General features: G+C 41.4%; 1 protein-coding gene across 1 annotated transcript in view; it reads right to left on the reverse strand.

Moving 5' to 3' along the window:
• Positions 1–4,766: 4,766 nt before the first annotated feature.
• AMPH (amphiphysin) overlaps positions 4,767–27,996 on the reverse strand; it is a 104,616-nt gene continuing 81,386 nt past the window's right edge. The window contains exons 17-20 of the mRNA XM_024742253.1: positions 13,153–13,362; positions 11,162–11,401; positions 8,728–8,829; positions 4,767–5,069 (exon numbers count right to left, since the gene is read on the reverse strand). Of these exons, the coding sequence (XP_024598021.1) occupies positions 4,962–5,069; positions 8,728–8,829; positions 11,162–11,401; positions 13,153–13,362 (660 nt within the window). The 3' untranslated portion in view covers positions 4,767–4,961. The remainder of the gene's footprint in view (positions 5,070–8,727; positions 8,830–11,161; positions 11,402–13,152; positions 13,363–27,996) is intronic.

A 27,996-nucleotide genomic window follows, 5' to 3' on the forward strand; every position in this document is an offset into this window, starting at 1 on the left:
TAATACTTGCAGAACACTTAGGTGAGTGTCTGGTAAATAATAGACATGTTAGTCTATAATAATGTTAGTTATTATATACTATATATTATATAATAATATACTATAATATATAATACTGTATATTATTACATAATATGTATATTATACTTACTATTACAAGTAATTTATTAATATTATAAATACAAAGATAAATAACAAACATAAGTGAATTATTAAAATTGTATTAAGATAATACTAATTTAGTTTTTTGTTGACTTGAATAAGTTTAAGATACTTATCTTAAAGATATAAGTATCTTAAACTTATAAGATACTTATCTTTTGTGACTTTCGGCTGTCATGAATATTCTCAGCAAATCTATCATCTCTCTACTGATTTTGTCTCAAGCATCATTCATTAGATAGAAATTCTCAATTTTGTAGTCAAACCATTTTTTGGCCATATACTTTGGGTACTTTCTTATAGTGAATTTCAGATTGGGGATTGGAGTTTCTGGGCTTGCCTGAATTAATCCATCACTCAGTACCTTGTTCCTTTGCTTGGTGCACTTGTGTATAAGGTCCTGGAGCAGACTCGGAATACTGAGAAGGTTGGTAGAGAGTTTTCAGTTAGTGGGGGAAACAAAGGGCTATCTGATATCCTTTTTACACTAAATTCAATGAGCCGAACAGGTGTGGACAGAGGAGTGAACTGGTGAGAAAGCTTTGTCCAGGAGATGGGACTTAATCTGTGCCTGGAGGGAGGGAGCATTGCAGAGGCAGACACGAGGGGCGGGCATTTCAGGAGGAGGTTGCAGTGCAGTGAGCAAAGGGTAGAGGTGCAGCGGGAGGGCAGGATGCACCAGTGAGGAAGGTCCTCTGACGGAAGCAGAAGACAAGCATCGGTAAAGACGTGCAGGGCTTTGAAAGCCAAGCAGAGGCATGGGGATTCCGCGTGTCATACAACAGTGTTCCTCATTAGTGTGTGTGTGTGTGTGTGTGTGTGAGAGAGAGAGAGAGAGAGCGGGAGGGAGGGAGACCAAGAGGGGAGTGCTAACCCTTTGACATCAGTGTAGGTAAATGGTCTGGGGAGTGGAGGATAAACTAGGAAGAAGGGAAGCAGGGAGATAGTGGGACGACAAGCACCAAGTCTTCCTTGGCAGGGATAAGGACCACTCCCAGATGCGGTAGCAGGGATTAAAGCACAAGATTGCCTGACATTTTGAGAAAAGAAACAAAGGCAGGTGATTGGAATCTGGAAAAGGAATGGCAGAGGCGAGACCTCACATTTCCAGGCCCAGAGCTCTGAAGAGGGGGACCCCTCAGTGGTGGGCTGCAGCGGGGTTTTGAGAGCAGTTCCTTGAGCGCAAGGTCTCAGTCCATGTGGTCCAGTGCACAGTAACTGACACTTAGCATGAGCCTTACAGATGTTTAATGAATGACCATGCAGACTTGGAAGCAGTAATGGGACCCTCCAGGGAAACATGCTCTGGACAGCGGGTGTACAGACCTAGAGAGAGGGAGACTGATGCTGCCCTGCCCCGCCACCCCACTCCAGCAGCCATTGGAAGAAGCAAGAAAACAAGGAAAATGAGTCTCTTGGAACCTTACAGAGAGTTTGGAGAAGTCTGGCGGCATCATCAGATGTCACAGAAATCACTTGGTGGTCACTGGCCGGTTTTTGGAGAGCAGAGCGTTAAGGACACTGAGTCTGATGCTATTTATTAACAGGGAGAGGGTGTAACGGTGTCAGCCGTGTGGCAATGTGCCGTAGACCAGGCGCTCCTGCACTGGCTTTCATGGCACTAAAAGGCATCAGGAGGTGTTTTCCCAGAGCAAATGAGGCAACCTCAGTGCTGGACCTGAGACCACAGGGGACTGGGAATTAACTGGATTTTAAGAAAGTGAGTTTAGATAGCCTTTGAAAGAGTTTCAAGGTACCTAGCCTGCCTCTCAATCTGCATAGAATTAAGGGGTGTGTCTCAATTACCCCTTCAATGGAAAAAGTCAGTATGTGTTCCCAGTAAGCAATCATAACAAAGGATAGCCAATGAGGCACTAACTCTTGGGTTGGCTGAAAAGCTCACTCGGGTTTTCCGTAAAACGAACTTTTTGACCCACCCAATATTTGGATGGACTATTAAGCTTATTTTAGCATATTTTATTGGTTATTATGAAAAAGTATCAAACCCACGCTCTATACCTCGAGGAAGGCTGCCCTGAACAGCTAAGGTTTGTCTAGTCGTGGTCCTGCTGTGGAGTCGAGGATGAGTAGAGAAGCACACGGCTCTCAGATCTCTAAGTTTGCGAAGAGAATACTGGTCAGCATCTCCTCCATGCAGCTACCAATGTCTGATGCCATTAATCCAAGTCCTAGGACTTGGATGCTATCATATATCATGCTGGGAAGACAGTAGCTACACCACCACCCAAGAAAACTGTGTGACCAGCACATGTCCGAGGTCTGGTACACAGCGTTCATAAAGTCTTTAGTTGGGTTCCAAGTAAAAACCCGAAGGCAGCTTGGGCTCCTTTGAAAAAAGCAGGAGAGTCCTAGCAAGGCAAATGAGTTATTTCTCAGGCTTTGAGGTGTTCATGCATTTTGTGTGAAATAAAGCACTGAGTCTCAGGCATCTTTAAACTCATTGATTTCTTAAAACTCCTGCAGTTTCCCAAAGGTTTTTTCTTGAATGCGCCATCAGAATGGACCATGGGGCCATGCTGGGTTTTTCTAGTAGATTGAGTTCGGGCTTTTTTAGGTAATGAGAGGGCTCAGAATTCTGAACCTGCATACTCTTTCCATGGAAGCCCATGGATGTGGTGTTCTGGCTCTCTCAAAAGCTGTCCTGGCTTGGTCAGAAAGAGCTGGCCCAGGTGGAAGCAGTGTGACAGCATGGTACATGGAACTTTTCCATCCCAGGTGGCACTGAGATATTAAAAATCCAAATTGTCTGAGGACTTTGCCCTGCAACTGTATACGTCACTCAGTCTATATGTGGAATTGGCAGGAATGCCAAGTAGGTGTATGTTTATAAGAACCATAAGCTTCCGTATCTGACTTTGTGAAGGTCCTCTGATCTATCTGAAGGTCTGAGTCCTACTAGATTTGTAAGAGAAATCTTAAAAGATGAAGAGGAGGCTAGGATAGGGCTTCCTGGGTCAAGGCCTTTCATGAGGATCCAGTTTCCCTGGAAATCAGCCACTGGAAAAATCTTGGGTCGATAATAGCTGTTTCTCTATCAACACTTAACCACCCACTAAGCGTCCAAGTGAGTAATCCACCAGGAGAAATGAAATCATGACTCACGAATACATACCAAATTTAAAATTCTAATAACACCCATTCTAGATCAGCTTATATCGAGTACAATTATACTAGCAGAAAAGAGTCTAAATCAACTGAAAGGGTTTTAAGAATTCTCTTCTATAAACAATGGTCCAGTGAATTGACTCTTCTATGTCATCTAATCTATTTTTTTGTATGTACCTCCAAACATAAACATGTCAGAAAGAAAAGTAACCCAAAAAAATGAGGCTGGTGTGAGAAGAAACTGCTGATTACGGACGTCGTCAGATTTCTGTGATACACAGACTAGGGCAGCGACAGTCGGCACCTCGGAGGGGCCTCCACTGAAAGCTGTTATTTGTGCTGTAGTGATTGCCAGGCAGCAGGGACCACCGAGTGACCAGCAATGACTGGGATGCAGGGGTTTGCGGAAGGGAGGCGGGCTGTGAAGCACAACCCGGAGGAACAAGCATATTTCTGCACAAATAACAACTCCAACATGGACTGTTTCAAGCAGTGTACCCGAATGAAACAAGCTTTCCATAACAAATGACTCATCGGAAGGAGTCAAGGTCATTGCTGGAGATTACCCAAGGTTTATTTGGAATGACACAGCACTGAAGACAGACTCGTTACAGATGACTTGTGGATACAGCATACATCATCTATATCTTATTTTCGGACGATCTGTGAAGATGAGTTGCATCAATAAAAAGAGGTGGAAATATATAGGAGCTTTTGGAAATAGTGTTCTTTGGGGGTGGATTGAAATGCCCCGATCATCAGCCAGCCAGTCTCAGAAAGGCAGAAATTAAGACAATTTAGCTGCTAATCCCTACTCGCCCACCTCCAGTCCTAGTGGCTGGACATCCAGATCATCAGACTCTGCTTTCTCCAAAGGGGCAGCAGCTCCGACGTGCCGTTAGTCATCGCATCCTGAAGAATGCACATTCCGAACACAGACACTGTCCACCGTTTTGGCAATGGGATGGCTGGTTTTGCCCAGAGGCAAAACTGCAACTGTGATTCCAGACGGAATGAGAGCAACGCATGTATCAATGACACATAAGAGGCTAAAAGCTACAATGGGAAGGAGAGAGCGCAACTATGTATATGTAGCCTTGTGCATACACATAGATCCAGGAGTGATGAGAAATAGCTCGTGTGACTCTGTGTCCATATATCTATAGAGAGAGAGGTGCTGGTAAAGAACAGTGACAACTTTTGCAGCAGTTTCGTTTTAAACACAGTAAATGTGAAAGGGAGAGAGAGAACACGTGCTCACACCTGCACAGGGGAATAGATAATCTCGTATTACAGGACAATTCATCACGTCTTCTGCAGGGAAGCCACTCAATACCATACACTTGGTGCAGAGAAATTAAGGTTCTGGTCTGCAGAAAGCTACTTTAGAACTGGTGGGAGGGGGTCGAGTATACAAGTCTCCACAGCTTGGACAAAGCACAGACAAACCTGTTAGCAAGAACGTGGGAACCAGTGAAGACTTTTTCCTTAATTTACTTGGTTTTTTTTCCTCTAAACATTTGTTTGCACACATGCTTCATTGACATAGCCTCCCAAACTTCGTCTGGCATTGGTCTGCAAATCACTGAGTATCATAGCAAAAGTGAACTCTTCAGGTTTTCACAAAGGTTTAAAAACCCAGTAATCAGGCTCTTTCTACAATACTTTTGGCCCTAATCCAGGCGCCGGGTGAAGTTCTCTGGAAAGAGGCCTTTGTACGTGGCGAGATCTCTGTACTGAAGCCAGTCTGATTCCTTCACGCCTACCAGCCAGCCTGCATCCTGCAAGACAAAGACAGGGCTTTCAGAGTCCAACAAACTACTGGAAAAATCTGCATTGCCAAAGATTAATAAAATGATGGGTTTAATGAGCATTGCGGTCCTGCACGAGGATGACGCATTACATGTAAACAGGTGTGCTGAGCTCAGGGGGAAGGCTTGTCCCAAGTAAGTTGTTAGTTAAAAAAAAAAAAAAGGAGTAAACATTTGAAATTATTTTATGTATATTGTTAATTGAAGGTTAATATTAATATTATAATTTTGTATAAAGTATAGTTAATTGATGCTAACTGGACTATGACGTAAGTCCTTAAGGAAGAGGAAAGAATTAGAATTATAGCCAGTGCAGGGAATTCCCTGGCAGTCCAGTGGTTAGGACTGCGTGCTCTCACTGCCAAGGGCCGGGGTTCAAACCCTGGTCAGGGAACTAAGATCCCACAAGCCGAGCAGTGTGGGAGGGAGGGAGGAAGGAAGGAAGGAAGGGTTATAGCCAGTGCAAAGAGAGGAACACCGGGTGAAAACATCATACACAGGACCATTTCCCGTCCTGTGGATCACAGTGAAAAAAAGGCTTGAGGACCAGTGGGCTGGAATATAGTGCTGACAAGGCCATGGAAGGTCTTTTATTTCATCCTCAACCACTTGCTTATAAGAAGGAACTCTGTCTGCCAGCTCGTATCATGTAACTGAAATAAAGCACCATATACAAGGCTTACCAAATACTAACAGCTCGATATGTGTTGCCTGATATCACTATCGTGTTTGTTGTTTTTCAAGTTTATATAAACTACAAAGCTGTTTGATGTCATGACATTCTTGCTGGCAACATTTGTAGAGTCTTTGTAAATTACTCCTCAAAAACATTTCTCTATCATATAGGCGTGCCCTCACAAAAATGAAGATAGTTAACCACGGAAAGTTTAAAGAACCCATCCGTGCATGGTCATACAGCACGGGAGACCAAACGTAAAACTGAGAAACAGAGGCTGCCATCTGCCCTTGGCCTTCTGGAGATAAGCAGAGTCTAGCTGGGAAAAGCAGAGTTGAAGGATCTATTTTAAACACACAGACCATATGAAGTGAAACGAGAGGGAAATGACTACCTTTATTATGTTAACCCATGCAGGAAAGAGATCTCACTTAAAATGAGGGAGAGCCGGATTTAATCTGAACCAATCCCCAGTATGGTTCAAGTACATCAGATAAAACAAGGTCTCAAAAATTAAATAAAGAAGCTGAATACATTCCCTTTGATATAATCTGAGACCATAAACTGATGCTGCTATATAGACAAGAAATATAAGCATTTAGATAGGCCAATATTTGAAGGCAGAAAAAAATAACACTGAGAAAAAAATGATTCAATAAAATAACTGATAAAATCTAGCTGACGAGGAAAAGTGTCCTCTATAAAATTATGATGTTATGTATGTGAAGGACAAAGTTATACTTAGAGTAAAAGATGATAACTAAATATTTTCTAAACCTCTAGTAGACATATAAAAGGTCACATTTTCCCCTCAAGTGTCTATATTTGACTTTATTTACAGCAGGTGAAAAATCTAATGCAGCCAAGTGGAGTCACGCATTTTAAAATAGTTTCAATAAAAATAAAAATAAAGGGCTGGCACAAACCCATAATCAACATATATTCCAACACATACATTCTGAAATGCAACTTATAAAGTGAAGAATCATAGTTAATATCAATTTTAGTGAGGAAAATATAGAAAATTAAACTTTAACTGCTTAAAACATGTGGTAGACTAAAGATTTCCAGTTTTGGTAGTGGCAAAATAGCTGGTATCAGACAAATGCTTTTGCATAGAACAGTTATAAACACTAGAACAACTATATATTTATATGTAGTTATATATACATATGCATACAGAAATGCAACTATTTATATTTAGAAATGACAGCTATAAAATATAAGTTTATATATTAGAATTTGACAAATAACGGAGTTGTGCATGTATAACAACTATTTGAAAGCACTGAGAATGACCCAAAGCAGGTAGAAACTGGGGGATATTTGACCCTTGAAACTGCATTGGGTGAGATCTGTTAATAGAGCTTTCTCCCTGAGGATCAGCCTCAGTCTGGGTGACGCAGGGCATTCAGAGAAGCACTTTTATGGAGAATATCTTGAAAGAGAGAACTACTATCTTCGGTACGCGGGCCTCTCACTGCTGTGGCCTCTCCTGTTGCAGAGCACAGGCTCCGGACGCGCAGGCTCAGCGGCCATGACTCACGGGCCCAGCCGCTCCGCGGCATGTGGAATCTTCCCGGACCGGGACACGAACCCGCGTCCCCTGCATCGGCAGGCAGACTCTCAACCACTGCGCCACCAGGGAAGCCCAGAACTACTATCTTGAAAGAGAGAAATACTAAGAAATTTAAAGCAGCTATTGTAACTCAGTTCAAGTACTTAAACTGAAAGATGGTAATAATGAGAACAGATGGGGAAACCTCAGCAAAAAACAGAAACTATATGAAAGAAAACATAGAAATTATAGGCCTGTGTAAGTAATATCTGAAGTTAAAAATTCCCAAGATCAGATTAACAACAAATTCAACACAGTGGAAGGATCAGTGTACTCAGAGAAGATCAATGGAAATTATCCAATGTGAGTTCAAAGAGGAGTAAATACTGAACAAAAAACCCAGAGTCTTAGACATCAAGAAGTCCAACATATATATAGTTGGAGACAGAGGAAAAAGAAGTGAAAGAGAGCGAAAAATTAGGAAATAATAGCCAAAAATCTTCCGAATGTAATAAAAAAAAATCAAGATACAAGTCTAAGGAGCTCATGAACCCCAAGCATGAAACCTATAAAAAAAATAACACCTAAGCACATTAGAGCTGAATTGATGAAAACCAAAGATACAGAGAAATTCTAAAAAGTACTCAGGAGTAAACTGAGTACACAGTGTATCCTGAGAAACAAGGTTAAACAAATTACAGCTGACTTCTAATATAAATAGGAGAGAACAGAAAACAATGGAGCAACATCTTTAACGAGTTGAAAGACAAAAAATCCAACTCAGAATTCTTCCTCTGGTGAAAAATCTTTAAAAATGAACATGAATAAAGGCAACAAATACACGTCATGTAAACAAATGCTGAGAGGATTTACTGCTAGATCAGCACTCTAGGACTCAGATCTATAGGAAGAAATCAGAGCACTGGAAATGGCAAACATGTTGTTAAATATAAAAGACTAGCTTTTTTCCTCTTTATTTCTTTAAAAGATATCTTATGGTTAATGCAAATATATATATAAATTTATATTTTATAATATATTTTATAAGTATAAAATATATTTGATATATATTTTACATATTTTCCTAAGTTTATAATGAGGTGTTTAATGATTTTCAGATACCTAGACACTTTTGCCTGATATTGGTAATTTATGCTTTGTCATCTATTTGTATTAAAAAAAAAAATATATATATATATATATAATAACATCCCAATGGCATCCCAAAAGAAGTGTCCTAAAAATCTAGTTAGTGATGCTGTGACCTTAAGCCCTTTTCAGAGCTGTCACACAGCATCTCAGAAGGTAGAGACGTCTTCAGGAAGTCACTGTGCCCAATTGACTCTCAGGAAAAACCAATACAGCCTGCAGTACTTTCCACTCTCATCCTTTACCTGGTCAGCTTCCGAATCTGAGGGCACCACTAACACCACGTCACCCCTTTGTAAGGTAAGCTCATCAGAATTTGCTGCCTCGAAGTCATGCAGTGTTTCCACCTGCAAAAGATTGTAAGAGAACCGATTCATTTTAGAAAGAAAAGGAGATGTAAAATTAAAGTGTCTCAGCCAGATTATCAGCAGGCTCTCTAAGAAGCATCTCCAAGCTGGATAAAATAGTATGAAGATGAGTCACACCCCAAGGAAGAAGGCTGCTGAAGACAGAAAAGAAATCCTAATCTCTGTTTACTTAAAATATCCGAGTCTTACAGACTGATACTGAGGCCACTTGAACGTATATTTAGTAAAGCAATGCCTTCTGCAAGAACTAAAATGTAGTGTATTAATGAAATTTTAATTCATCATATTTTTGTTAGAGATTTGTATTGTATTATCATCAATGTTTTGTTACTGTTTGTTTTTTAACCTGAAGTAAAGATACCTAGTGAAAAGTTCCTCTAACCCCAGCTTCTGTAAAATAATAATTGAGAGCTTGCATGTTATATAGGAATTACTAATTAAGCCTGTGATCAATTTCTTTATAAGCAAACTTCCTTCCCTATCTTACCCTTTAAACCATGACAATCTGTTTCTTTTCCTTCTCTCTTTCTCTGGTTTTTAATTGAAATATATTTGACATGTGACACTGTATAATTTAAGGTATACACCGTGTTAATTTGATACATTTATATATGGTAATATGATTGCCACTGTAGCCATAGCTAGCTCCCGATCAGGTTACATAATTATCATTTCTTTTTAGTGGTTGGGTTAATTAAGTTCTAGTCTTTTAGCAGGTTTGATGACTATAATACAACAGTGTCATCTATATTCACCATGGATTAGATCTCTAGGTCTACTTTACTACTTGCTGCAAGTTTGCATCTTTTAACAACATCTGTCTTAACCCACCACCCTTCTTTCCCTTTTTTTTTTTTTTGAAAGATTTCTTTAAAATTTGATTATAGAAAAATTTTAAAAGCAAAAGGAGAAAGAGTACTATAATGAATCCCCACGGACTCATCACCCAGCTTGGATAATGATTTAGTCATGGCCAGTTTTCTCTCTCCCATATCCCTCGGCTCAACCCCACTGCCAAGATTAAACACCTGGCTTTTAAGTTGTGTATTCTGCATACAGAATCATAACATGTCAGAGCTGGAAATGACTATCAAATTCATTTTTCTGATGAGAAAACTGAAGCCCAGAGAGAGGGTAAGTGCAATTCCCCAGCTCACACTGCGGCTAGTGGGCAAAGCCAGGGAGGGACCCAGCCAGGCCTGGCTTTGCATGGCACCTGCCCCCTTGATTTCATGTCCTCTTCTTAAAACAGAACCCAGTGGGACACATGTCGTCACTGGCCACAAGTCTAGCTTTTTTCTCCACATTAATTCATTCATCAATCCCACCTGGACCCACTGGAGGTGACAAGGTAGCAGTTACTTTCTAATGAGCAGAGAGAGAAGAAGAGGATTCTACTCAATCCCACCCCGACAAACACAGACGGAGTTAACACTTTTTAAAAGACAAAGAGCTGAATTAGGAAATGCAAAATCAAACATGCAAATTAACATTCCAACTATATTCTGTTAGGTAGGATTATCTGCTTTTAACCCCTGGCTTAAACTAGGGTATTAGGCTTAAGTATTATGTATTTACTGGGTTTTTGGTATGCACCCTTCCATTTATGAAGACTTTAGTAGCCATTTGATGGCCTCTCTGAGCAAAACCTTCTTGCCATTATTATTATCATTTATTTATTTTTTGCGGTATGCGGGCCTCTCACTGTTGTGGGCTCTCCCGTTGCGGAGCACAGGCTCCGGACGCGCAGGCTCAGCGGCCATGGCTCACGGGCCCAGCCGCTCAGTGGCACGTGGGATCTTCCCGGACCGGGGCACGAACCCGTGTCCCCTGCATCGGCAGGCGGACTCTCAACCACTGTGCCACCAGGGAAGCCCCTTTGCCATTATTTTTTATCCTTATCGTGGAAGCCCATTAAGATAGTTATTAACTTTCAAAATAGTTATTGACTCCCTACTCCGTGCCATGCACTACAAGGCGCCAGAGCTGACTGAACGATTCATGTATCCTGCCCTCCATGGGGGACCAGATGAGCACACGGGTGATTTCAAGCCCTGGGCTCTAGGGGGCGCTCGGGAGGGCACACCCATTCACTACCAAGAAGAAATCCACCCATTCACTACCAAGGGGCATATCATTTATCCAATGAACCTCAGTTAACTGCAAATCAAATGCAACACGGTTCTCAAGTAGGGCTAAATTTAATTACACTCTGTTCTCCATCCAAAGTGACAGATTTTTCTATTACATTTTCCTGACATTGAATAAAATAAGAAAAAGAAAGCAAAATAAAAAGAAGAAATGTTAAGACCTTGTAGAGGAAACCGGGAGGCCCTTCCTGGAGGGCCTCGCTTGCGGAGGGGGCGGCCGGCTGGGAGGCCTTGCCCTCCTTCTGCTCCTCCGAGGCCAGCGCTGGTGTCTCGCCAGTGGAGCCCGGGAGAGCCACGTCAACAGTTGCCTCCTTGGACTCTGCACCCATGGTGTCTTCGTGTTCTCCCTCCCCTTCATTGTTGGAGGCAGGCTCTATGACCACCGAAGGGATGACCTTCTCCTAAAGGAAGAAAAATGTAGTTGGCAGCGACTGGGAAAGAAGACTTCTATACCCTCCAAGAGTGGCCACTACCCCACCCCACGCTGCCCGGCTCCACTGTCCCCACCTCCCCCATCCAGCTAAATGCCTGCTGTTCCCTTATTCTGGCCTTTGGCCCTTCCACCTTGCGGCACCTTCCTCCCGACATGGCTTCCTTTCTATCTCTCCTGAGACAGAAGCCCTTAGTAGGACTAATTTCTGGATCCTTGAACAACCAGGCAGTTTGGTAAGAGTGAGGTTACTAGAGAAACTGGGAAGTGGGATAGGAGGTTTCGGGGAGAGAGGGCGAGTCACCACGGGAGTGGGGGGACGATCCTGAAAGGGAATGTAGTAGGACTCTAGGGATGCTGTCATTTTCGCAGTGGTCCGTTCTTGTCCCACTGAATAGTAACCCTCGCTTGAAACTGACATTTCACCTCCTGTGACCGCTTTTCTCCTTGAAATCCCATTGTCGATAAAGATCTGGTGACCTGTGTTTGGAGATAATCTGCCTGTCCTTTGCTTGTTGATTATCATCAGAGCCCACACTGCAGTGACAACTTGAGGGATGACAAGTCCCACCAAGCACTCTAAGTACTGTGTTGTCTGGGGGAAAAGCAGAACCAAAGGATCAGCATCTCTCTTTCATTTTTGAACAAAGATAAGCACTGAGGGGAATTCCGCTAGCATAATGGAAGCCTGGACATCAAGTTCGCTACATCCTCAGGTATCAGCGGACACAGGCACCTCCGTTCTTCAATTTGGAGAAAACAATACACTCTTTCAACAAGCACAGCAACACGTACAGGAATATGCCTGGCATTGTGACAAAGAAAATCGACGGAAAAAACGGCATATACGTTTGAGTTGTTTCTCTAAGTAGTACTGCTACCTGCTGTTTGAAGGGCTCATTCAATTTCAAGCTTTAAGTAACGCTGGAGAGGTTACTGGAAATTTATTATGAGTAAAATAATCAGGAAAAAGCAAAGCCTCACATTAAACCAACTCTTCTCTGTTTCTACTTAGAAGAGCAAAGAACTCGGGCTTGAGAAGAGCCGTCCTGCTTTGGCTCCTGGGTTTGAGGCTCCACATTAGGAATGTCTGCATTTGTTGCCTTTGAATGTTTCTCAAAAGAAAGGAAGAGCTTGGGTAACTCCAACCTCATGTACGTATCAATGACCCATTTTCTTTTGAAAGTGCAACACAGGGGTGGGCTTTTGGTGAAAGGAGCCTAATGGTGAGTTTGGGGCACTCTAATAAAAATAATGACCACAAAACAGTAATTACGGTAATATGACTCCTAATACGGGCTTCTCACCATGTGCCTGGTACCTGGCTAAGCACTTTCTGGCTCTTTTCTCACTGCATCCAACAACCCTGTAGTTGTTCTACCATATTCTCTTCCTCCTTCCCCCATTCTCATCCTTTTCACCGTGCTTCACTCCTTTTCTCCATCACGTTATTCCACGGTTTCCTTTGCCCCTACCTGTGCTTCAGTCCAGTCCGCCAGAGCAACAGGGGCCCATGTGGAGCCTCAAAATGCTGATACAGACAGAATGCTGAGGCCACTTTTCCTGAGAATTGAGTATTTCGTTTTGGTGGAGTGCGATGCCACAGAATGGCTACCAACTGTCCACAACTCCACATTCAAGAGAGGTACCACCATTAACCAACAGACAAAGGATTTCAATGGGCGTTATCTCCCTAGAACCTCCATTTACTAGGACATGTACCTGAGTTGCTGCTGCTTCTGTTTCTACCGGTTGAGGTCTGTCACCATCTACAGCCTCTGTGGCTTCGGTGTCAATCTTGGCCTCCTCTGAACTCGCTCCTTCTCCAGCAGGAAGAGTCACCTTCTCTGTCTCTGCTTCTCCCACGGGGGCCCCCTCGGCTGCCGGCACCAAGGTCCCAGCCGTCACATCAGCATCCGTTGCAGGGATGAGCTGTAAACCAGAAACCAAACAGGCTGTGTCTGTCTCCAGGGGCCTCAGGAAGAGTCAGACTCAGCCCTTTCACGTCTCTCCCCTCCTCTGAGGCCATCAGACTTCCAGGCTTTTTTTGTCATGTCCTGAAGCCCCGGATGCAGGTACACCAGAGTCTGCCATTTGCTCCACAAAACCCTGACTCCTCTCCCTCCTGGCCCCCAACAATGCTGCATTCCTCAGCTTTCCTTGCAGTTGGGTGTAGCACATGGAATTTGAATGGAAGTGACACATGCCACTCCTGAGACATGGCTTTTGAGGTGTGCGTGGTCCCCTCCTCAAGCTCTTTCTAGCTCTGTTGGCTGAAAGCAGAGGGCAGCAAGGCTGTAGAGGCTATCTGAGTGATGAAATGGAAGGGGTCTGGGCCCGATACTACCTGGGTCATGGAAGAAAGCCACTTAAAATTACCCTCATCACACAAAGTCAGAATTTAGAAAAACTGTATTTTAGTATGAACTTTCAAATCTTCATGGGGAAAGGTCCCAGAAGCTAAATCCCAGTCATGAAGAAAAAAAAAAAAAAAAGTAGGCACTTTCTCAATGAGACCTCTTGAGAATGAAGGGAAAATCATTTTTGTCATCAAATATGCAATATAATCCAAAAATCAAATCAGACTTTGGGTCCTTTACTGAGAAAAGCAAGACAGAAAAAAAGAGAATTTTGTTTCTAAGGTTGGAACGCAGTCAGAAGAGCTTTGAATAGTATTTAAAACTTGTAATAATGAAATAAAGTGCAATCAGAAGTTTTAGTTTTGCACAGATTGGCTATGGAGTCCAAGTCTTGAACCAGACTCTCACATCAGTTTGGCAGACGTGATTTGAGAGCTTCAAATCGGAAAGACTGAGACAGAAGGAGAATTGTAGCTTGATCTTATATAATACGCTCAGGACGCATCTTTCAAAAACTGATCTTGATAGCTGATGTGATTAGCATTAGCCATTCCTTTTCTTTATTGAATAAATTCTACCCAGTCTGTCCTACTAAGTTAGGAAAGCTCTGATGTTGCAGATATTAACTGTCAAACCCAGAATACTGAAAAGGGTGATGGAGAGTGCCTGCCAATCGGGCCTCAGAAATGGGACATGGAGATTCTGAGCTACACACCTACAGTCACAGCCGGGCATTTTTTAAAATAACAACTTTCTTCTGACTCAAATTTACTTTTATTTATAAAAATAACCCGTTGCAGTATACACATTACTAAATAGAAATTAGATAACCAACAAGGACCTACTGTATAGCACAGGGAACTATACTCAGTATCTTGTAATAATCTATAAAGGAGAAGAATCTGAAAAAGAATACACACATAAATATATGTATAACTGAATCACTTTGCTGTACACTGGAAACTAACACAACATTGTAAACTATACTTCAATTAAAAAAAAGAAAAACAAATAACCTGTTGCAGAATACATTTTTCTGCCACATTTTACTTTAGAAATGAAAAATAATGCTAACAGTGGAGTATTTGTTATAAGTATTACTCATATTCTTAGAAATTTACTTCCCTCTCTTGGGAGAATTTCCTATTATGAGAATTTGGCTCTCCACACGGTATGCAATGATCCAAAATGCAGCCACTGGCCATGACATGGCATTTATTTATTTTTTCTACTCTGGCATTAAAGCACATGACTTCAGAAAAGTAATCCTTCTACCTGAATTGTAATATACTTATTTATGATGAATTATAAACGTTGATAACTACTGAAGTGGGGTAACAGGTACAGGGGGATTTATATTTAGGTGAATAACTGAAAATTCCTATAATAAAAAGTTAATTTAAAAATTTAAGAGAATTGCATCTCTTGTTTTACATAAACGGGTCTTTTTATGTATATGTTTGTTACCATTGTTAAAAGAGTAATACTCAGAATATATATTAGGAGGGCATCTTAATTCTAAGAAGAGTAATGAACAACTGCTCTTAGCTTTACTGTTGGAGAAACCAACAAGCTCTCTCCAGGATCCTAAGGACCTAATGAATTTTCTTCCTCATCGGAAACTATACATAAAGACCATGTGCATGCAATGAACTTATGAGCTCAAATGTAGAAAACAAGTTGTATTGTCATCATTCTAAGTTATGTATGCTTTCTATCTGTCTGGAAAAATCACACCTATGGAGTGAAAATCCCCCTGGTTTCAACAGCTTCGAACCAGACGGGCTCTATACTATGCAGACAGCATGGGCAAGCGGTGAATACCATTACATACACACATACACGCAGACACAGTGTTACAGATCGAAAAGCAGCCATTATCGTATTGACAGGCTACTCTTCCAAGTTATCATACATAAACCTTTCCTTACATACATGTTCCAAGCACATACTATTAGTAATTGGATTTTACTCTCAACTGGATTGATGTATCTCCCGAAGAGAATATATTTTTGTGAAGTATCGATGGGGTTACCAAAAGTAATTTTTTAATTCGATACAAATAGAATGTTAATAATGAGTCCCCGATTTATCTCTATGGCTCTCTATAACCATCAGTTTGGTTGTATCCGATTTTACTAGTGCAAGATATACATGTTATCACCTCTCCTTTGTTAAATAATTTTAATAGGCATCCTCATCGGCTGGATCTGATTTACACCTGACAGGGTGGTTGCAGCGATGCCGGCCACCAGCAGGTGGAGACCAAGGGCTCTTGTCTGTCTGCTCTGAGGTTCGCTGACCTCAAAGGAACAAATAGCCCAGCTTTAGCATATCAGCAATTTACCTGATCCCTGTCACACACAAAAAAAGGGATGGAGCAGGTGGAATATTGTTGATAAGAATGACGGCAGATATAAATCACCAAAATATTGAAAGTAACAATGCTAATAAAGACAAGGTGCTAAGGAAATGGCACTGACTACAGACAGGAAAAGCCAAACACTTTGAATGACCTGCTTGGGAAAGGGAAGAAATGATCACTCCTCCATCCTTCTCTGAGTCCATTAGAAATGAATTCCTATTTCTCTAGCTGAAATTAACACTGTGATTTTACAGACCTTAAGAACATTATAGAAACAGAGAAGGACGTCGCCACTTGTACTCCCTTGTATCTTTCGGCCTCTGTCCGACACTCCTCTGAAAAATCAAGGATGCCCTGATCCTTGCCTTATGTCTGGAATCTGTGCCATATTTTCTTCTCTTACCAAAATATTTCCAGTGCATATTTACTGACTGTAATAATAGAACAACATAAAAATACAATGGAAAATAGAATCCATTTGCTCAGATTAGGTGTTAGCTCTAGATAAATCAAGAACAGATTAAAAAGGTTTTCAGTGACAGAGTTATCCCTCTATGATTATTTTTATGCATTCCAATCTGTTAGCTAATGTAGACTTCAACTTTAAATCTAGTCTTTCCTAGACTCTAGACACCTGCAACCACAATGACTAATGACTGTATTTTGTGTGTGTTTTTTTTTAAAGGGAGACCAGAGTATTGAAACTACTGAAAGTATTTCAAGCCTTTGATATTCAACGTTACTAAATTTTTCTCTTCAGTACACATTTTAAGAGAAACACTATTATCTTATCTTCTGCCAAAGCGGTACTGTCTGTTCGCCAAATAGATTTATGGTGGGAAATCATCTGATGCAAAAAGAGACTAAAAACAGTTCTCCCTACCCTCAGGTTGTTTACCGTATCCACAAGGTCCTGAATCACATGCACCCTATTGCCAATTTGCACATTAATCACACAGAAATCACAGGGATCTGCAGGGGACCTTCTTTGAGAAGGTGAGCGGTTCTCACTTTATCACAGTGTATAGATCTTACTGCCTTTTAATATTCTGCCTCAACAATCCCCTTGGTGGAAAGCAATATGATCATGGCGTGCATGGCAGAGTCTTTTCAAACACCTACGTGCCTTAGCGAGATTTCCTGCAAGCGGAATGAAATGAATGCAATGCAACAATGGCCCCCATATCCTGCACAGCAGGGGAACACAGTGGGTGACGGAAACTAACCGGTCCCTCTGGGCGGTGGTGCCCTAGAAGCAGGTCAACAAGGGCTGAGACCCCAGATAACAGCTGTGATTGGCTGCAGGAGAATTTGTAATCTGCAGGCTTTGTGTAATTTATTGATTTACTTTATTCATTCATGGTTTGTTTTCTTGGCAATATTAGCTCTGAGCAATGCCTGAAAAGCAGCTTGCCAACTGTGTAACTGATCTGGATGAGGAAAAGTGAAGAGATGCCCTAGTATGAAATTCCTATAGGGTAGGCCATCTGAAAATAGGTATTTTTCTGCATAAAAAAATAATAGATACCATTGTTTTCAAAATAATAAAGTAAATAACTTATGGTACCATTTTGATATATTTATTTTTATTCATTTTCTGTGCATATAGGGACTTTGTTTATTTTAGAACACATGGATTGTGTTTCTTGGAAAAATTGTATTAGTGGATATATAACACTTTGTTTTCTCTATTTAACAATTTATTTAACAGTTGTCCTATAATTGAACACTAGCTGGTTTCTAGTTTGTGTGTTAATACAATATAGTTTCTTTTTAAAAATTTAGTATTTTTATTAAATGGTGGTCATTAGAGAAAATTTGGAAAACATGGGAGCGTAAAAAAGAAAACAAAGTACCCATCATTTTATGACCAATGTTAACATTTTGATGTGTTTTCTCCCACACAGCTTTTTGCTATGGACACACGTGCTTGGACTTAACTGGGATTATCTAGCTACGGTTTCACCCTTGGTCCCAGCTAGTAGCAGAGGCATCACCTAGGAGCTTGTTAGAAATGCAGGGTCTCAGGCCCCACCCCAAACCTACTGAATTGGAATCTGCGTCTTAATGAAGTCCAGGGAATTCATGTATGTATAAAGGTAGCACTGCCTTTTGCACTCTGCATTACATTGTAAGCATTTCACAACCATCTGTCTTAAATCCCCCAAATGCATGCATCAAAGGATGTGTTGGTGTGAGAGCGACAGTAGGTCCCAGGTGACCTGGATGCTTCAGAGAGATGTGCCCGCACTCATGGTGGGCTGGGTACCAGTGTCTTCTATCTGGGGTGGGATGGATGACACATATTTTTCTATGCCAGGCTCAGTTACTGTGCTTTTAGGATTTGTTCATGCCTTGGTTTGTGGAAAATTCTCCAGAGCTTGGCTAATACTTTGAGTACTATTCATGCTTTGACTCACTTTGTATATTTAAGCGTAAAGAGCGTTAACATGAAAAAATACACTGGTAACAGTGAATCTAGTAAAATTTTGTGATTTTTTTTTTTTTCTGTTTCAGTCTTACAATCTTCAGTTATGTGCTCACCGGCTGCATTTGATTTTCATTAAAATATTCCTGGGGTAAATGACACAAATGATAAGTAAAGGATGTAAGAAATATATTTTTTTAATTTGGTTACCCTTGCGTCAGAGAGTAGCCATCTTCCTGACATTTGCTCTTGGCAGGAGGCACTTGGCTAAAAGATCACTGAATTCTAGGCTTTCCAATTTATCCCAAACATGGAGAGTAATAATTCTGATCCCCAGACAGGTTTCTGCTTCATAGTTTCAATATAGGCGCATTCTGTAGCCTGTCGGGGAAACTGACCATTACTGTGGCCCTACAATTTTCCAGGTGCTATCCCAGGTGTTTTACACTTACTGCATATTATTCACCCAACAGCCCTATTAGATATAGTCCCGCTTTCTACACAAGTCAACTCATACTTAGTGACTTGCCCAGTCCGTAAACCAGGATCGCAGCCGTCTAACTCTAAATTCTGTGTTTTTTCACACCAAACAGCAACCAAGAAAGCAACGCGCCTCTAAATCAGAGTTCCACAGTGATCCTGAGACCCGGAACCTCCACAGACCTGCCACGTCCTACTGACAACTCCCAAGCGAGCAGTGTTTGCTGAAGAATTCAAGCATGTTCTTATAGCCAATGCATTCACTTACACTCTTGGATTTGTAGATTATAAATAAAAATTTTTTTGAGATTTGTAGATTATAAATAAAATTTTTAAGCTGAGATTTTTTTTAAGTTGAGAATAGTAGATTATAAATAAAATTTTTATTTGTAGACATGATGTATCTGGGCACCTAAGCAAACATGTCGTAAAATCCCTCTTACTTGATACAAATTATATAATCGAAAGCTATCAAGAAGAGATTGGTTGAATAGAATTTCTCCCCATTATTTTTGTCAGTAGTCCTGTAAATTCCATTGTTTAGAAAGATATGTACAGAATGGGAAAGTGGAAAAGAAGATGAATCCATCTCCTGGTGTTATCCAGTGCACTGCAGAGTTACAACTGAAAACACTTAGAAACTGGGCACTTGGGCAGTCCTAGCTATGTTCCCAAGTTAGAGATTGATATGATTCCACATCTGGAAGGACCGGAGGCCTCATCTAACCCAGAGTTCTCATTTTACAAGGGAGGAAATAAGGTGGAGTGGCAGTAATCCTAGAGATGGAGCTGGCGACCTGGGTTTTGGTTCTGACTCTCCCACTAACAAGCATTGGAGCTGGAGTGACCCCTGAGTCCCTCTGGGAAGTAATGAAGGGAGATGAATCTCACAGTGTGAATCCTGGCTCCAGGCCATCCTGGCCTTTTCCTGCCCAGCCCTTGTTCTGGATCCAACATGAGCTCTTGACTTGTCCAAAGATCCAAGCATTTATATGAAAACACAGGATTCTCTTCAGGATCCATTTTAAAGAAAATCTTAAGAGGCAGCTAGAGAAGAGAAGGTTCCTATACTAAGACACAGTCTGGTGGACGGTACTCCTTCTCTCATAAACTACACTTAAAACATGGCGGGTCATAATTCCCCTTCAGCAAGACTGTACTGTGAGCTCTCCCATGGAACACCATGCCTCCAATGCTGTTCCCTTCAATGGTTGCTCCTGGTATTACAAACTTCATTTGATAATCTATACGTTTCCTTTCTAATAAAGGAATTCAGTGGGTTTTTCACCCCCTGACCTTCAGCTCAATCATCTTTTTCAATCTACTCTCCTAGTATCGCCTGCAGTCCCATCGTAAGCCTTAAGCAGCGTGGTCCCAGGGCAACTCAGCTGCTGGCAGCAGGGTTGCCATGGCAACATCTGTCCAATTTAGCTCCATACTTTCCTTAAAAATTAAGATCTCCTGCTGAAATGCCAAAGTTAAGGAATTTGGGGGTTAATCTGGCCTTTAAGGTCATAGCAGAATATCTAATAACCATACACATTAAATTCTTAAAGTTTTAATTAGAGATTCATTTGCAAAGTGTATGGGAGAAATGCACAGGAAAGGTGGATTTATCTTTATAAGCAAAGGTAAATATTGTGCGTTGTACACTCTCAGAGATTGGGACGTGAGCAAGTATTAGTTTCAGAAGTAGCCACAAAACACAGCTTCAATGGGGGTTGCAAAGAACTTGTTAGAGAGGCTCTTTAGAAAATGCCTTTACCCCACAAGAAACATTTCACCCTGCCTGGCTATGGTATCTTTGAGCATTTGCTGCCACTACTCAAACTGCCTTCTAGTGAGCAGGCTCAGGCTGGGGTTAGCAGACGGCAGAGGCAGGGCTGCCAGACACACCCAGAGACTAAACCAAAAAACGGAGATCTGCAAATCACCTAAATGTCATCATGCTCTGTTGGCAAAACTCCCAACCCTGACCCTGCCAAGAACCACAGGCATGTCCTTGGGCAACCTGTGACTCAGCCAGATGGCAGTCGGGGGCCTGAATCTTGAGGAAAGGTAAGCAGCTGACTGTCACATGTGGAAGACCCAACTGCCTACCCTCTGATATGACAGCCTTTGACTAGTCCTTGGACTTGGTAAGTAAAACACTCCATGCTGATCTGTCGCCCCATTTGCCTAGCAAATAGAAGCTGGAAAATAAGACATGATTCGAGGGCGCTCTCATTACAAAGGATTTGGAAATCCTTAACTGTTTAACGTAGTAAGTTGTAGACTGTTGAGAGTAGGAAGAGAACATATTGTGTATCAAACACAACTTGTAAAGGAGAGATGAGAAAACTGGTGGAGAACGGGAAAATGATTTCCCAAGGCCGCCTCGCGGTGAGCCATGGAGCTAAGAGTCTCTAGACTCTTGATTCAGGGGTCTTTCCAATACATCCCCTTAGACCCTCGCTTTGCAGCCGAAGTGGAGGATTAGGATACCCATTGTCTCTGCGAAGCTCAAGGTTGGGCCCTACAAGCATTTCTATTTCTTTTTGACCCGTCAGCTCCACATCAGGAATACGCAGCAAGTCGAAGCATTGGTTGGAGAAAGTCTTGGTCTCAGCGTGGAGGGATTTGAGCCCAGTTGTGACCCTGTTGGCTTTAGATTGGTCTGTAAATGTACTTTTATAAAAACCTGCTCTTTTGAAAAATATAGCATCTGGAGTAGTTATGAGATGAATACCTATGGATTAAAAATGTCAGGATTTGCATTTCATGTCATCACTTTCTGGGTGTGTGATCTTGGTTTAAACCACATAAACTCTCTGTGTCTCAGTTTCCTTAATCTGCAAAATGCGGTAATGATACCTAAAGAATGCTCCCTTCACGGGGCTTCCCCGGTGGCGCAGTGGTTGAGAGTCCACCTGCCAATGCAGGGGACACGGGTTCGTGCCCCGGTCCGGGAAGATTCCCACGTGCCGTGGAGCGGCTGGGCCCATGAGCCACGGCCACTGAGCCTGTGTGTCCAGAGCCTGTGCTCCGTAACGGGAGAGGCCACAACAGTGAGAGGCCCATGTACCGCAAAAAAAAAAAAATGCTTCCTTCACAGGACTGCTGTGAGATAATGTGTATGTCAAATATTAGCATACAATATGGTCCTGTTGCCTGTGCTTTAACTCTCTTGGTGTTTCAGTCATACTGCCTTTCACTGCAGGCCAAACACAGTAATTCTCAAAGGCAGCCCTTGGGTTGGTTGAGATTCAATATTGGCAACACTGACACTCAATTTGCCAGAGAAAAGGAAGGGATCTCTGATCCAAAATCAAGCACTTTTTCCTGATCACACTTACGGTTTCAGCTCATGTCCACTAATGAGGAGAGGTCCATGGAAAGGACCTTCTACCCTGGAGGTGCTGAGAGGATGAACAGAACAAGAAAGGGTAAGAACAGGTGCAGAACTATAAGACACACTGGTCTGAATGTTCAGTTCCACGTTATCCATGGACCAAATAAACCTTGATACTGGGACCCACAGAGTGAGAGACCTGAGCCCGTAGACACATCTGCAAGGCTCAGCCAAGTCGAAATCCTGTTTGGGGTAAGACTAGGATTGATGGAGGGTGGGGGTGGGTTTTATAATGAGCTGTCTTTTTAGCATTCCTGGCCATCAGCCCAATTGGGTCTGGTCTTACCCAACCGGGCTGATGGCCAGGAAATGTATCAACGTGGGCTTATGCACTGAGCTCAGTAAATACTGAGAGAGAATAAGGGAGTTTTTATCCCGAAGTTAATTACAACCAAAGCCATGTTGAAAACAGCAAGTTCAAACACGAGATTTAGTATGTGCCAAAAAGTATACACCAAGCCGGACACAAAAGGTCACATATTGTATGATTCTATGTATATGAAATCTCCAAGGTAGATAAATCCATAGAGACAGAAAGCAGATTGGCAGTTCCCAGGGGCTGGAGGGGGGGGACCCTGGGTATGGGGTTTTAACCTGGGGAGATGAAAATGTTTCGGAAGGAGATAGAGGTGGTGGTTGTACATTAGGAATGTACAAAAGCCACCGAATTTTTCACTTTAAATCGATTAATTTCACGTTATGTGAATTGCACCTCAATAAGAAAAAAAAGCACATGCCAAAAGTAGCACTTAAAAAATCACTAGGCACCCATCATCGACAAATGGCTGCTCGAAACTGGAAGAATAATCTGAGACCTCACGATCATGTTCACGTGTAATGAGAACACTGAAGAAATAATAACATTCCACAATCATCGCACGGGTCTGTGCAAGAAGGGGCTTTGGAATATGAGACCCCAGAAAGCAGGGAAGGTGGTTTGTGTATGCTGCCTAACAGCTGGCAGGTGGTTAATGAATACTTAATATCAGCCACACAGGGAAACACCCACGGCCCCATTCTCCAGAGACAGAAACTGACAACCCCAGGTCAACCTGCTCTGTGAGGTGTGAGGCGTGGGGAGTTTCCACCAGCTACCTTCACCTTAGCCCTGGCCAACTCCATCTCTTCCCCGTGATGTGCTGCAGGGGTAGAGAGAAAGAAAGGTCTCGGCCCGGCCACTTGGGTCAACTTTGAATACATCTCTGGAGCTCATCTGCCTGTGTGCTCCTTCTATCACCCCCCCTGAAGGAGGCTGCATGCCTCTGAATGCCCACATCTTCCTGGCAGTGAAGGTTGGAACATTCCCTATCAATGGACCCAATATGAAGGTCCCTAGGAGAGAAAAAGTCTTCTCAGAAAAGGCAAAGAATTTTGATGGGATGCAGCTTCTTTAGGAACCAGGAGGAAATTTGCGCCGATGGGGACCTAAATAAGATCAAGTCCCTTAATATCAACGTGCAACAAAAGGGAAAGGGGTGCTGTTATCTTCCACATCTGTGGACAGCTCCTTCCCAGAGTACAGCTTTCACCTACATCTGCTTATCTTGGAGGAAACCACTTATCAAGAAGATGATGACAATAATGATATTATCCAACTCTCACTGTCGGAGGAACATCTACGTGTCAGATGCTAAACTAGTGACCTGGATTATTTCCAAGCCCTTGCCAGACACTTTGAAGGTAATTATCATCAATCCCATTTTACATTTGTGGCAACTGGGGCTCAGCTGTCACAGGGCCACTGTGCAGCATGATGAGGAAGGTGGCCCTGCTTTTGATCACAATAAGCAGCTTCCTTTTCCTAAGTATAAAAATTCAATTATCTGAATGCAAACTGAAAGAAAGAAAATGACCATGTAACATCGGTATTTTAACAGCTTTGGCTCAGTAGATTACAGTGTCAATCAGTCAACAAATCAATGACTCAGAATGTACTGGGCATGTATTAGTCACCCAGTTCTGTGCTGGGTGCCATGGAACACAAAAGAAACAGCTATTTGTCCGGCCTGCAGGGCACTGAGAATGTAATTAGCTGCTAACAGGAATACAGTCAAACTCAGAGAAAATAACCATTCCTGTGATTTTTTTCTGAGAAAGGTAAAAAAGGTACATCTATCTCCAAGACATGCATATCTGTCTGTCTGTCTATCTATCTATCGCCATATATATCCATATCCATATATAATTATATACATTATAATTTGAAGCATGCTTCAGAGTGAGCACTTTGCGTGTGGACATGATTCTGTGATAATGAAGGGCAGGCAAGAAATTGCTGGCTTCCTCTGTTCCTCAGGTCTTCCTCTGACAGATCCGAGCTCACATCTAGAGGCACAGTGGAAGCCTGAGCTCCCATGTTCACTCTGCACAAGGAGAAAACTCAATGCTGTTGCCCACACACATGCCCATCACAGAAGGATGCCTGGACTACTGTGTAATGTACGCCTCACCCAGCACCAGTGTGTGTGAACCAGGACGGCAGGAGCCATATCTACTGCCTGCATCAGACCCAGAACAGAGCCAGACATCTAGAGAGGACTCAGCTATATCTACCAGCTGAATGAAGGAGGAAACTAGTACATGCATTCTACACACACAGATAGAAATATTCCTGGAAAGATGAAGTTCACAGACCATAGTGTATACCTCTATCTATGTATCTATCTATCATGTATCTGTTTACCTATCTATCTATCTATCTATCATCTATAAATCATCTATCTGTTTACCTATTATCTATCATCTATCTATATCTGTTTACCTATCAGTTATCTATCACCTGTCTACCTATCTATCATCTATCTGTTTATCTATCATCTATCTATCTAATCTATCTATATCTGTTTACCTATCAGTTAACTATCTACCATTTGTCTACCTATCTATCTATCATCATCTACCATCTATCTGTTTACCTATCAGCTATCATCTATGTATCTATCTATCTATCATCAATATATCTATAGTTGTCGGTTTAAATTGGTCCTGACAAGTCAACTTAACGAAACACAAAAGTAGTTCCTCAAATAATGGGTCAGTGTTTCACCTTCCAGGATTCTAAAATTATTCTAAAAATTCTAAAATAATCTACCTCGATCTTTTCCCCATTTATTTGTTTTGGAAACAATGTAACCCTAAATTTAATTACACTGCATTATTTCTTTAAAAATAATAGGGAAAAAAGACATTGGCCCACTTCACATCACTGGAGCAAAATACAGGAGCAGACAGAAATTTAGAGAAAGTTAGAAGGGATTCTCTGCAAGAAAATAAAATAAATGTAGGTAAAAATCATCTTTATCTGGTTTTGACCTAATTCTCTGATATATTTCTAAACAAATACTGATTTTTTTTTCTAAAGAAAAATTTCAGTACTTATATAACATGGAAACGTCTGGAGAAGAGGTAGCAAGTGTTGGTTTTTAAAATGTATCCTGCAGATATACTGGTAAAATTTGGTGCTGTAGGGAAAAACTAAAAACAATATAAGCTAGGTGGGGAATGAGACAACAAACAAAAATGTAATAATTAAACTTTTCTTGGGAGCCCGAGGTTTCTTTGTGAACCGCTGCTCAAATTTCCTGTTTTCGAAGTTACATTTGCCTCTTTTTTTTTTTTTAAAACAAAACACCACAAATTTCACCTCATACGAAATGCATTCTGTCAAGACTGGAAATAATAACCGTGTGGTGACATTTCGGCAGCAAAAATGATGACCTCAAAAGGTCACATCAACCCCATCGTGACCGATGACAGCCACAGCCAGCCTTCTAATTGATGCTCGGGACACGGTGTGGATTTCCATCTCAACTAAATATCACACATCTAGCAACAGAAGAGAGATTTCTTTAGGAAAAATAACCCTAATATTATCTCAATTATGAACAGAAAAAAGAAGCTATAAACCTACATTAAGAGAACAAAAACATTTTATCTGAGATTATTTTCTTAAGTAGAAGGGTGGACTTGGGGGAAGAACTGACTTTATCCAAGTGTGTCCATTTTAAAACATGAAAAGTAGCCACTTCTGATGAGTATTAGGCAAATCAAACTGCTGGAAACTGCCTTCTCTTACTATTATTTTTTAGTCCATTTGAGGGTGGAGACATCAACTGCTTGAACTTTTTCTTCTCAGAGAGGATGACTCACATAGTCAGCTCAGGACCTGCCGTTCTTAATCATCTCTGCATCTCAGCAGGTGCCTGAATCCTTCATAAGATTCTCCAAACTGCCTTGTATTTCACAAGGAATCTAAATTTTCTATTCTCTAAAGTTCACATAAGCTTTAGGAGACAAGCATTTTCAGAATGAAGAATTCTTCCAGGGACTTCCCTGGTGGTCCAGTGGTTAAGAATCTGCCTTCCAATGCAGGGGAAGCGGGTTTGATCCCTGGTCAGTGACCTAAGATCCCACATGTGGCGGGGCAACTACTGAGCCCGTGTGCTCTGGAGCCCATGCACCACAGCTAGAGAAAAGCCCGTGTGCCACAACAAAGATCCCACGTGCCACAACTAAGACCCGACGCAGCCAAATGAATAAATATTTTTTTTAAAAAAAGAATTCTTCCAAACATCTCCTTACCCAACATGAGGGAAGCCCGTTCTAGTAATGGTTGATGCTTATACCATACAGTTTGCTAAATATTTTTAACATCACCCTTGATTTAAAAGATTATAATTCTTTTATAAATCTTTATACATGTAGTAGGTACGACACAATAGGTACTTGATAATCGGTAGCTACTCAGATTGTTCATTGGAAAACCAATGAACTTAGACTTTGAGTAAACAAAACCTACTTATATAAGTTTGTTAAAGTAAGGATGGGTATGAGAGGTTATGTGGTCACGGCCATTAGAGGATCAATATTCGAGCCTGTATTTAACACATGAGCTTGTCTATTTCACATCTCCACCCTACTGTCAAACCCAGAATACCCTTGCTCACAACCATGGGCGTTGATGTCATTAAGCCTTACACTGAATAGTCTGGGGCACTGAATCAACTGGGTTTAAAAACACTGGTATACACTACTATATATAAAATAGAGTTTGCTATATAGCATAGGTAACTCTACTCAATACTCTGTAATGACCTATATGGGAACAGAATCTAAAAAAGAGTGGATACATGTGTATGTATAACTGATTCACTTTGCTGTACAGCAGAAAGTAACACAACATTGTAAATCAACTCTACTCCAATAAAAATTAATTTTAAAAAAAGCACTGGTAAAGATGGAGTCTGTGCTGCTCTTCAAAATAGAAATTTGATGACAACTTTTCAGAACTGAAGCCATTTCTAAAGCAATATCTGAACCTAATCAATATCTTTCTAACTCCCTGGCATGGTCCATATTCTTTTTAAAATCAATTTTCTTCTTAATTGTAACAGCATTCGAAGATTCAATTGTCTCTTTCCCTTCCTTTGTTATTTAAATCACCCTAAGCTGGGTGGAGAGATCTGACACCAAATGAAAATGCTCCATCTGCATTGAGTTACTAAGATCACCTGCCAATCTGGGAATGAGAGTTAAGAAGAAA

The sequence above is a fragment of the Neophocaena asiaeorientalis genome, unplaced genomic scaffold (assembly GCF_003031525.2).
Source record: "Neophocaena asiaeorientalis asiaeorientalis breed wild unplaced genomic scaffold, Neophocaena_asiaeorientalis_V1.1 scaffold373, whole genome shotgun sequence".
In the NCBI taxonomy this organism is placed as follows: domain Eukaryota; kingdom Metazoa; phylum Chordata; class Mammalia; order Artiodactyla; family Phocoenidae; genus Neophocaena; species Neophocaena asiaeorientalis.